General features: G+C 44.6%; 1 protein-coding gene across 3 annotated transcripts in view; it reads left to right on the top strand.

The window, feature by feature from the left end:
• Positions 1 to 6,622: 6,622 nt before the first annotated feature.
• Positions 6,623 to 11,472, top strand: part of SMOC2 (SPARC related modular calcium binding 2) — a 146,871-nt gene continuing 142,021 nt past the window's right edge. The window contains exon 1 of one of the 3 annotated variants that reach the window (XM_084512787.1): positions 6,623 to 7,003. In XM_084512787.1, coding sequence (XP_084368913.1) covers positions 6,929 to 7,003 — 75 coding nt within the window. In that variant the 5' untranslated portion in view covers positions 6,623 to 6,928. The remainder of the gene's footprint in view (positions 7,004 to 11,472) is intronic. The other 2 variants (XM_084512786.1, XM_084512788.1) reach the window with 2 other exon arrangements.

The raw sequence follows: 11,472 nt of genomic DNA, 5'->3' as shown, positions 1-11,472 counted from the left end.
TCGCAGTGTGCTACTATCTCCTGAAGGCAACCAAGACCTGTCTGTGGCCATGTACTGCAGATCTGCTGCCCCACAGGCCTTACGGGGATGTCCCTGTAAGACCACAGGCCTGTGATGGAGACATTCCTGCTCCCCACTGATTGTAGGGTCCTCCCCACCCTCTTGATCATGTTTCCATCATTTCACCCCTGCAAATGAGAGTGTTGTTTGTAGCCATGAGCTATGTTTTCCCATTCAGCACAGCTTTTTGGCCCTGTGTGCCTGTTATAGGGAGGGGGCAGGAAGGAAGGGGAGGTGGGATGAGGGGGAGCCACAATCTGCCTGTTTGCTTCCTATTTCCTGCTTTCTTAAAAGGCATTAATCCTTGAGCAAGGTGCCACTATAGCAGGCCTGGAGCCTTAAGCCCATGTTTATGTACAGATGGGAAGGTGCAGGAATGGGTGAGGGAGGCTTCCCAGCGCTCTCAGGCGGTTTCGCCTCCATCTTGTCCTGGGCTGATCTCTGTCAGTGGTGACAGTGTGGCTCTGGCTCTGGGCCCACTTAGGCTTTGGTGCCTGGACTGAGGCTGCTCGCTGTGGTGAAGACTTCACAAACACCTTGTTCCCACAGGAGACTGGCTTGGGACCACAAAGCTTGCTTTACACTGGGCTGAGGGAGAGGCTGGCGAACATAATGGGTTTTGGGTTACTATGGGTTTCCAAATCTGAAATAGCAAGCTGGTACACAATACAAATGTCAATGCTGGGGACTGGAAATAAGAAATACTCATACACTTTACCTAGCTTTTTATTCCACTTTTAGGACTGTACGAAATTTCCACTGCTAAAATACCACACTTTTCCTGTGAAAGCATTTCCATCTATCCCCACAGTAGAACTCTTCCTGTCCTGAGAAGCAGTGCATAGGGGATGGTGAAGTAGCATATCTCTGACAGCTGTCCAGGATATTCCTGATAGGAAGACTTATATCTTCTAATTCAAACTGTTCATTCCTTCATTTCTATCTGTGAGTGGAAAGAACTTCCTCTTCAAAATGCTGAGCCATACAGCCAACAGGTACAGCCAGAAAAATAAGTCTGGTCAAGGAAGGGGAATAATATGAGATAAGCGCATTTATTTGTGTGCCAAAAGATTTCAAAGTTATTTTGTGACTTATGCATTTTTCTACTGCATCCTGTGTTGCTTCAGCTATTCACTAGCACTCAGGAAGGCATTTTACCGTCAGTATATCACTTCATGTAATACCCATTTTTTTTTTTTCTGTATGATTTTCATTCTTGGTGTAAATCTAGTTATAAGCATTGTGGATACATATATCCCTCCTCAGACAGAGCTCCTCTCTCCGATAGTCTCCAAACTATGTTTTTTTTCCAAGACTCTGAGAATTGTGCAGAATCCGTGGTTGTTTCCAGATGATCGGACAGCAGACTGTTTGTCAGCACCATTGCCAAAAGGCTATTTTTTTTTTGTTCTTCCCTCTATCAGCACTCACATTCTTTTTGCCATCCCAGGTGTTCATCTAACACAGGAGCGAGCTGTTTTTTCAGGGTTTGCTCTTGATCCTGACCTCACCATCCTAAGGTCTACATTTGGGTGAAAGGGGAGCACTCCTGGCCAAAGAGCTGTGAGGGATGATTTAATGTAAGGTGAGTGAGTCAGCAGCAATGCCTCTCTCTGCGTTACAACAGCCAACATCTTTCAGAAAAGCCTGAAGAGCATGCTCAGCTGGGAGAAGCATGGCAGAACTGTGGCTCTGAGAGATGGGGAATGTACTAGCTCTGCTCTGCTCTCACCCTACAAGATGCAAAGCATGATTTTGTGTGTGTGTTGTTATTGCCTTGAAGGCTTAAGTCATTTTCCTCATACTGACTGCTCATTAAAGTGTGATAAATCCCACACTGTAAGCTCTAATCATGAAAAATGCAACATGCTAATACTGGAAGATCTCACCTAAGGATGACACTTTTCAAAGCTATCTGTGTTTCGCAAGCAAAACTAGTCACATGTGGGCCCATTCCTCCTACCCACTCACAATTTTGACTTTACTCCTACATTCTGTCCCCATTTTTAAAAGGCTGGTTTCATGGCTTTATTTTTAATGATCAAATAACGTGTGGGCCTTGGTGTTTTGGGATTAGGGTTTGGCTCACCTATGTAGCTCTCAAAAACAGGATCTCAGCTCCTGGTTCCCATAAACACTTTTAAAAATTCCACTCTACATTTCATGTGGCACAGAGCACAGCTCAGTCATCAGCTGTTTGCTCATAGCTGTGTTAAAACAAACTGCATGTTAAAGTTTACAAAGATAATTTTCTACTTTCAAAATAATGAAATGAATAAATCTTTTATTTTATTTTATTTTATTTTATTTTATTTTATTTTATTTTATTTTATTTTATTTTATTTTATTTTATTTTATTTTATTTTTTTAGATAAAGAAGATTCAAAACATCCTACTTAACTCTGGGACTCTATCTTCCACTACTCACAGCAAACACAAAGAAATAAAGCATCAGAGAGTTTTATTATTCCTTTAAACTAGACATACATATCTATTTTTTTTTTTGAACAATTATATGTCAAGAATATAATTATCCCTGTGGATACAGTATAATGATACCCTAAATATCGTAGGGCTAGAATCTGGGGTCACTGTTTGTGGGCTTTTCATTTATATCCATATTAAAAGCATGGGAGACTTTCCATTGATGTCAGCTGGATTTGATTAAGTACCTTTGTTTATAAGAAGCTAATGATAATACTTTACAAATTAAAAAACAAACAAACAGACAAAAAAAGTTAATTACCCATTTTTTGTTATTATTTGTGCTTCTGCAGTCCCTATCAGTCTCTGTCACTGACTTGGACTTTATGATGTTTATATGATTTAGTGGAGGACTTGTTAGTGTTAGGTCAGAGGTTGGACTAGGTGATCTTGGAGGTGTCTTCCAACCTAGATGATTCTGTGATTCTGCAATGTAGAAACCTAGGAGAAAGAGGTATGCCATAGCTATACAGAATAGAAATAACTGTTCTACTCTTGTTTGCACATTTATAGGTGCACGTATATTCTCTAAGTATTACAAGAACTATTTGCTTTAATTTTAGTATTATCTCCCATTATTTTTCCAAACTTAAAGAAAGAATCAAACATTTGGTATACCTCAAACTGGCTGCAAAATATATTCACTGCTTGAAAAGCAGCACACTTGAAAAGCAGGTGAGAGTGCAGAGTTTGCCTGCTAATTCTTTCAAAGCTAGTGCCAGGGACCCATAAGAAAAAAAAATAAAAATCTCTTTCTAAGAATTGCGCTATCTTCTGCCAAACACCAACTGATCCTGCAATGGGAAGCAGACTCCTGAGCCCTTACGTACCCCAGCCAAGGAACACATCTCTGCTTGGATCTAGCGGCCCATCCCTGCAGGCACAAGCGCTGCACTGAAACTTACTTAAGAGGATTTATTTTCTGTAGTCTTGATACTTAGGAGCCAGACAGTTCTTCCTTTATCAAAGTCAGAATTTCCAATATCCTTATTGGAACATTTCTGTTGAATTTAATACGGAATGGTCAACTATATACAGGATTGCAAAGCAGCCTGAACAATTCTATAGATGAGGTATAATTTCCTTTTGCATTTTCTGACCTAATTAAAGGTATTAGAGGAAAGCTCTCATGCTCCAGTAAGTTGTATCAAGTGTTTCCTGTATAATTCTAACCATTGCTGTAAAACTGTACAGGATTGCTCTGTGAAGTTCACTCATTTAAGCAACTTGAGTTGCTTTCTACAACTTCCTGAGCACACAGTTCTGGAGAGACTGAGGAAAGAGGAGAAAATTTGGGTCTTATTATGAAAGAACCCACATAGGACTTCAGATTGTACTTCAACTGTACTTGGGTACAATTCCTGATGTAGTACAAATAAGTCTGGACATGGTGCTGGCATGGATGAAGAGGTGGCTGGGTCAAAATTCACCATGACATGACTCAAACATTGTGGGAGAAGGCTGTGCTCAGGATAAAACCACCACTGACAAACTAGAGCAAGAAGTGGAAAACATAAATTTCCTTTCAGTGATATCCATGGAAAGGGGACCCATGCATTCTTCTGGCGATATGACCCCTTTTTAAATGGGAGAACAACACCTGTGAAGAATACTGATGTGCCTGTCTTATAGTCTTTCCCCCACCTTTAACAAGGAATAACATTTATTTCCCTTTTTGTACTCTCATCTAATCTGACTGCAAGTTTTTGGAGGCAGGTAGTTTTCTTACCACCATGGTGGTGGCTGGTAGCTCTGCCTGTTAAAATCACTCTGCCTTTTACATTATAAAACACTATTTTCAGTTGCTTGATCCTTGACAGTATTTTTATCACTTGGTCTCACATTTTCCTTTAAAAATATTTTCGTTGGGCTGAATTATCTTCTGGGATGGGGGGCAAAGACAGGGAAGAAGAAATTTTAGGCCGAATAGACAAATATCTTTCTCAAAAGAAACGGGGGAAATGACAGTAGACAAAATAATAATGCATATTTTGGCAAGGGGTCTTTATTTTGAAACCATAATGCCACCAGTTTCTGGACTTCAGACTTCTCATTTTGGTCTCCTGGCTACTGTCACCTCTGGAAATCCACTCAAATCTGATGAAGTCATAAACCCTAAAAAACCTGCAGCTTGTTTTTATTAGATAAATTTCTCATCTATTCTGAGCTTGGATTTTTCCTGCAATGCCAAATCCAAACTGCCGTGCTGTTTAGTTGAGGGACTGACTGCTGCATATTGCCTTTGCCTGGCTGAACAGCAGCAGTGCACAGAAGGACCCTGAACTGAAGACAAAGGGGCTGTGGAGTTAGCAAGCTCCAAAGAGCATGGCAGGTGGAAAGGCAGCCACGGGGCTGTAGGGCTGCTTGGTGATGAAGGAGGCCTGGGCCGGGACAGGGAGATGGACTGGGATGGACTGGTGGAGAAGGAAGGAAGAGGACTGGGAAGATGATGACTGCAATGACAAGGCAACGAGAGGCTTGATGACAGGGGAGTGGGACTAGGTCCACACGGAGAATAACTCTGAGGGATAGAAGAAGTAACACTTAATCAGGGTATAGCTGGAGGGGACACAAGCATGGATGGCTGGAGGCATGGTCATGAGGATAAAATCTTCTGGTTCTGATGGGCATTGACATTGCGAAGGTTCACCACCTCCCAGCTGTGAGGAAATGGCTGCAGAGTCCTTGCTGGAAAAAATGTCCTGCTTTGCCCACTGCAGCAAATGTCAATCTGCTGTGTCCATGGGGGATGCTGCTAGCTGGAGACTGATGAGGGTCTGTGTGGTGGAGTGAAAGGTCCTAAACATGCTCTGACCCAGACAACACCTGTGATAGCTTCCTTATCCTTTTTTTTTTTTTTTTTTTTTTTTTTTTTTTTTTTTTTTCCAATGGAAAAGTCGAGGAGATATTATGAGCACACACAGGCATGTGCACACATACTTTATGTTCACAATGAAGATGTTTAAAACCAAACTTTAGAAAAGGGGAGTCTTCAAATTTTTACTGCTCTAGGTGCCCAGTTGAGATCTGTGGCTGGGTTGTTGGCTGCATGCTCTGAACATCGCAAGATCCAGATAAGTCAGCAGTGGCTGTCTCAAGCAGGGCACCCAAATCTGTCTTAGATTAATTTCTACTTCTCCCTGCCTCTCTGGGCTTGAAGCTACCGCTCCGGGGAGCGTGCTCCATGCCCAGCCCTGGCAGCCAGGGTGTGCCCAGCCGCTGAGGTCGGGTCTGGGGAATTGTCACTTGGGTGCGTGCTGCCTCGCAGCCTCCCCAAAGCCCTTTCAGGCTTGGGTCCTCTCCTTCTGACGAGCACAACCCTAATAAAAAAGCCCTGGTCGCTTCGGACCCCCTGAACCGCGGGGATCTCTGCGGGCTGGCCGGGAGCCGTGGGGCTCAGGGGAGGAGCGGGGGGCTGCTCCAGTGGCAAACATGCACTTAGAAGGGCTTCTTTCCGGCGCTCCGAGCAGAGGAGATCCTCCGGCGGTTCGCAGCGGGGAAATAACAAAACTCCTCCGTTTGCCTCCCGAAACATCAGCGAGAAAAGCGCAAAGCCGGCGGGAGGGAGGGTTCACCTGGCGCTGTACCGCATGCGGAGCGGCAGCCCCGAGGCAACCTGTAGCCGCTCCCGGCTGTCCCTGGCCCCTGCCCGCTCCCCGGGCAGCCCCCAGACCCCATCCCACATCCCGCTGCTCCCGGCTCTTGCTGTCCCCATCTAGCAAAGTGGGGTGCACCGGGCTCGGTGGGCCGCGGCCGCCTGCGTTTGTACCCGGTGGTGCAGGGGGAGGCGGAGGGGGAATGGGATGAGCCCCACGGGGAGGGGAGGGAAGGGGAGGGAAGGGGGGCGATCCGGAGTCCCCCGGGAGCCTCGGGGAGGGTTAATCGGCGGGGAGCTGCGGGTCTGGGAGGAGAAAGCGGAGGCCGGGCCGGGCAGGGGGGAGGATAAGAGGGGAAGGGAAGGAGCGGCGAGGAGAGGTCGCCCAGCGCCCGGCTCCGCGGCTGCGGCTCTGCCTTCCCGCGGCCCCCCGCCGGCGGCGGACAGCGGTGGGGTGGGGTGGGAGGGTCCTCCCTTCCCTTCCCTCCCCGGCTTTTCCTCCCTCTTCCCCCGCCGAGGGGGGAGAAGGGGCTGGAGAGGAAAGGAGGCGACCCTCGGGGCTAGGCGGCGAAGGGGGGCGAGGCTGGGGAGCATCTCCGAGCGCCGCCGGACACGGAGAAAGGGCGAAACTGCCGGCGCTCTGCCGTGCGCCCCAAGCCACACTTCAAGGGGTGGGGGCTAAAAAAAGAAAAAGGAGAAAAAAAAAAAAAAAAAGCGACTGAGAAGGGAGTAGAGCGGGGCAGCGACGTCCCCGGGAGGGTGCCCCAGCCCCTGCCGCCGCCGCTCAGGATGTGGGTGCCGCTGCTGCTGCTGCTGCCGGAGCTGCTCCCCGCCGTGCCGGCCCAGAAGCTGTCCGCCCTCACGGTAAGGCCGCCCCGCCGCGGGATGCCGGCCCCGGGGCGCACCTGAGGGCGGCGGGGGGCTGCTGCCCCCGGCCCGGCCCGCAGCGGGACCCCCAAGCCTCGCCGAGGGTCTCCGCAGAGCCCCCGGGCGAAGCTGGTGGGTGATGCCCGCCTTGATGCTTTTTAAAATCCCCCCCCCCCCGGGGAATAACGCTGCAGCGAGGACCGCCTTAGGTCGAGCGATTTCTCTTTTTATTTCTGCTTCCAAAGCGGCGTGAGGCTCGGGCTATTCCGGGCTCCGCGGTGCTAAACATGGAGCTCTGCGCGGAGCTGGGCGAGCCAATTCATTAGGCTTGCTAAATAAGCCATAACCACTTCTCCAGCCAAGACCTGAGGTTTGCAGCTAATAGCTCGGTTCAGCCTTCTCGCAGAGCTCGCAGTGTTTGCAAAGCTATAATTAATGCAATCTGGAGAAATAAAAACATTTTCCTTAAATGTGTTTTTAAACAAGTGCTTGAGTAAACATAACGGGCAACCAGCACCCCTTTCAAGCTGTTTTTAAGTGTTTGGGTGAGGGCTGTGCCCCTCGGAGTTTATTATGCTGAAGTTACAGACAGTTGCAAAGTGACATAGACCCTATGTCACCTCGCTCTTTCAGAAAAATTATGTAAAATACTGAGCGCTCTTTTCTTTCTTTCTTTCTTTCTTTCTTTCTTTCTTTCTTTCTTTCTTTCTTTCTTTCTTTCTTTCTTTCTTTCTTTCTTTCTTTCTTTCTTTCTTTCTTTCTTTCTTTCTTTCTTTCTTTCTTTCTTTCTTTCTTTCTTTCTTTCTTTCTTTCTCTTTTCTTGTCTTTCCTTTGGTGGTGGTGGGGGTTAGGGACAGCTCAAGGAGAAGCAGTGGTGGGGGACGGCTGAGCTGTTCATACCTGAAATTCTTCAGGAGAAGTTTTGCCTTCTCATTTTTTTTTTTTTTAAAAATGATTTGTAGATTAGAAGCTGCTAATTGAAAACCTTAAAGGAGTGAGTTTGCCCCATGAATTTTATAGCGTGTGACATTTGCAAGTGCGGGACAGATAAAGTCAAGTGATTTTTGATCTTTTTAAGAACTTGTTTGAAGCACCCACAGACTGCCAGGTGATGTACTATTCCAGTTAACAGGTTAGCATTGTAATTTAATTCCAAGTTCACTTGCACAAATATGTAAAAGGAATTTGCAAGAGATGACATGTTATATTATTTCTCCAGTACGTAAAAAAAATCTGAATGTCAGCACGGAAGTTAACTAGAGATGCTAACAGAAATAATCCAAGTGTGAAATAGGAGTGATTGTGACTGCTATATCATCTTAAAATGATACAAGGATCAAATGGTGCTAAAGCCTTTAACAGATGCATATCAATCACTGTCAACGTAACTGGTGTTTATGAATGGTTGCCTTTCTAAAGCTGAGGGAATAAAAATCTGGCCAAGAGCACTTATGAAATCCCTTTAAAAATAAAATGGCATAAACTCATGTGAATGTATTGGACTTCAGCTAATTCTGAGAGATGTCTGAAGCCTCTCTGTTCTCTCACCCACCCAGAATGTGTATTGTTCATTTCTGCACCTTACAACAATATGCATCTTTATGAGCTGTGATTAGAAAAGTCAATCCTGGTGGAATCCCCACCCTCTCTATTGAAAGGGCAATGACACTGGAGGCTTTAAGCTTTCAGTCTCCTTAAACCCAAATGTTTTGGTAGGGGTGGCTGGATGTGTCACTGCTGGGCTGTGGTCAGCCCATGCTAGTTTTTCTGCAGTCTGTGCTCATCTTACAGAGATGGTGGCACATACAAGTACATTAGAAATCCTTCCATAAAATGGGTAATGAGCTGTCAGAGACCCGTGGTAAGAGAACAACGCATACACACTCATGTACACATACTTTTTACTTCTTCCCACAAGAACTCTGAGTTCTGGTTGCATGAGGCAGGTTTATTTCTGCTATGAGTGTACTTCCCTATTTAAATAAAACCAACATCACTGTAACAGCAACAAATACCATGACACTAAATCATTCTTTACTCCTGCAGTCAATTTGCTTATAGCAAAATGCACAGACTGCATAATCCCTTCTCACATGTACCTTTCCCAAATACTTGTGGGTAATATCTGCACAATTATAACAACAAGAAAACCCACTACCACAACCACCACTACCACCAAAAAAACTCATGCTGTGAAGCACCAAGGAAATGTATAACTTTTTTTTTTTTTTTTTTTTTCCACCTGCTCTGACCTTGTGTTATGACAGAAAACTACCTTTTTTTTTTTTTTTCCTTTTTTTTTTTTTTTTTTTCCTACACATCAGATGAAGGTTTTCCTTTTATTTGTGCTTGGAAGAATAACAAAGACAGACTGATGTTTTTAAAAAGAAGCAGAAGCCGTGGGGACAGAACACATACCGTGGACCTGAGTTTCATGAAAACTGCAGGATGATCACAGGGGAGAGTGTGCAGATCCCTGATGGTAATACGCTGCCAGTGGGATATGCCAGGTGGTGGCAATAATGGCTTGGGCATAGGCTCCTTAACCACAGTGATAAATCTGCCATAAGGTGAACCTTAGCAATGTTGTGATAGTAAAATTCACTATGGGCAGTGAGAGGGGCACCAGCTGTTTTTAATGTTGCTGAACAAACTTCTGGGCTGTTTTAACTTGACATCCTTGCTAGCTCCAGAAGTGGAGCAAGTATTACTTTTGGACAAGACTTTCAGCAGTTTATAGAGCTGTATCCTTGTCTAATTAGGAATAACGTTTTTGCATTGGATTTCTCTCAGGCAGAAAACCCCACAACCACCTCTGAATATGTGATTTTCAGATGTTGAAAGCTTTGCAATAGTCCAATAGCAAGAAATTACAGAGTTTTCACAAAACTTAAGCATTCCAACAGATTACTGTTTGCTTAATGGCAAATATGACTGCAGGTCCGCAGGGACTGATGAGCAGATGGCTTCCTACAACCTTGGTAATAACCATCAGATCAGTATCTGGCATCCAAGTAGTCAGCAGGTAGCTGAAATGTACCAGGTGGTCTAGTTTCTGGTCCTCAGGTTCTCACAGCTACATCCAAAATGAGTTGTAACTTGTGTTGTAACTTCTTCCTCTCTGTCCAAAATATGGACCCAGCCAGAACATGCATGGGTCCCCATCTATATGCCAGAGCAGAGGAGAAACATGAGGGATCAGCAGTTGCACACCTGAATCTTTATTGGGAAGCCAGGATGTGCACCAAGAGTTTTGAAGTTTTTGTGGGTTCACTAGCTTAGACGCAGCCTGAATCTACTTTGAATTTGTAGCAATCTTGGCCTCTTGTGGTCAAAAAATACTCTTTACTAAAGTTGCTCCTGGACGTTTGTCTCCTGAGTAGAAGCATATTGCAATAATAGGGAAAGTGAGGGGAAACATGATATTCCAATTCTGTATTACTAACTGAGCCACAGGGATAGATGGGGGAGGAGAACATTATTTTGTGTTATATTTACTGTTATTTCAAATAAACAAACATTGGCAACAGAACAATGGCTTTCATTTTGGGAAGGTAGGCTGAGAGCTGTCTCATAAGAAACTGTGAGATCTGGAGGGACTGTAGCCAATTTGGCTGCTCCTGGTTTTTCCTCCCCTTGTGTCAAATACTAATGTAAAACATTCTTACTTTCCACAAAATATCTTAAGTAACCTTGTCTTTTTACCTTGTTTATGGAAAGTCAGGTAATAATCTGCAATTCCTGTAGCACATTGTTGGAACGCTTTCACGATGCTGTGTTTTTATTCTGCTCTGCGATATACAACCATGCTTTCTGGACATATGAAACTGGTGAGAGCAGAGCCTTATTGGCATATTATCTTAGGGGAATAGTTATATCTTGAGGTTATAGATACTTTTGTTTTGAAACACGGTGTTTTGAAGAAAGCTCAGTCTGTTCCTAGAAGAAGTAAGTTTAAGATCACGGCACTTATCGCCACACTTACTTTGGCATTGTTACGCCGTATTTTTGGAACCATCAGCCTAGCTTTTATCTCAGTTGCAGTGTTGTGTGTGTGCATGTGCTTGTACAAACAATAGGACACAAGTGTTTCTTATTTTAAAATCTTGATGACTTGTAACATACCACAAACTATTTAATTTTATGCTTTCAAAGCCTTGCTGAACCATGTGTCCCTCTGAATATAATATTGATCTTAGATCTTATGAAGGAAGAAAGTTTGCTTGAAATCGCTTCTTGAAATGAACACCTCTGCCTGTTAAAAATTCCTTTCATCAGAAGCTGAATATTTCAGGGAACAATTGTTTTCTTTTTCTCCCTTGGCACATGCTTTGTGAGTATTCAATAGCATTTAATGCCCTGGATAGCTTCCACAACACTCACCAGTATAAGATGGACCACTAAGGTAGTTCAGTAAATGGAAGCTAAACACAATCAAAGCTTTCCAAGTTAAGGACCCATTTGGA

The sequence above is a fragment of the Aythya ferina genome (genome assembly GCF_964211825.1).
Source record: "Aythya ferina genome assembly, chromosome: 3".
NCBI lineage: Eukaryota > Metazoa > Chordata > Aves > Anseriformes > Anatidae > Aythya > Aythya ferina.
The sequence above is the reverse complement of the archived record's forward strand: the minus strand, read 5'-3'. Positions and strand labels throughout refer to the sequence as shown.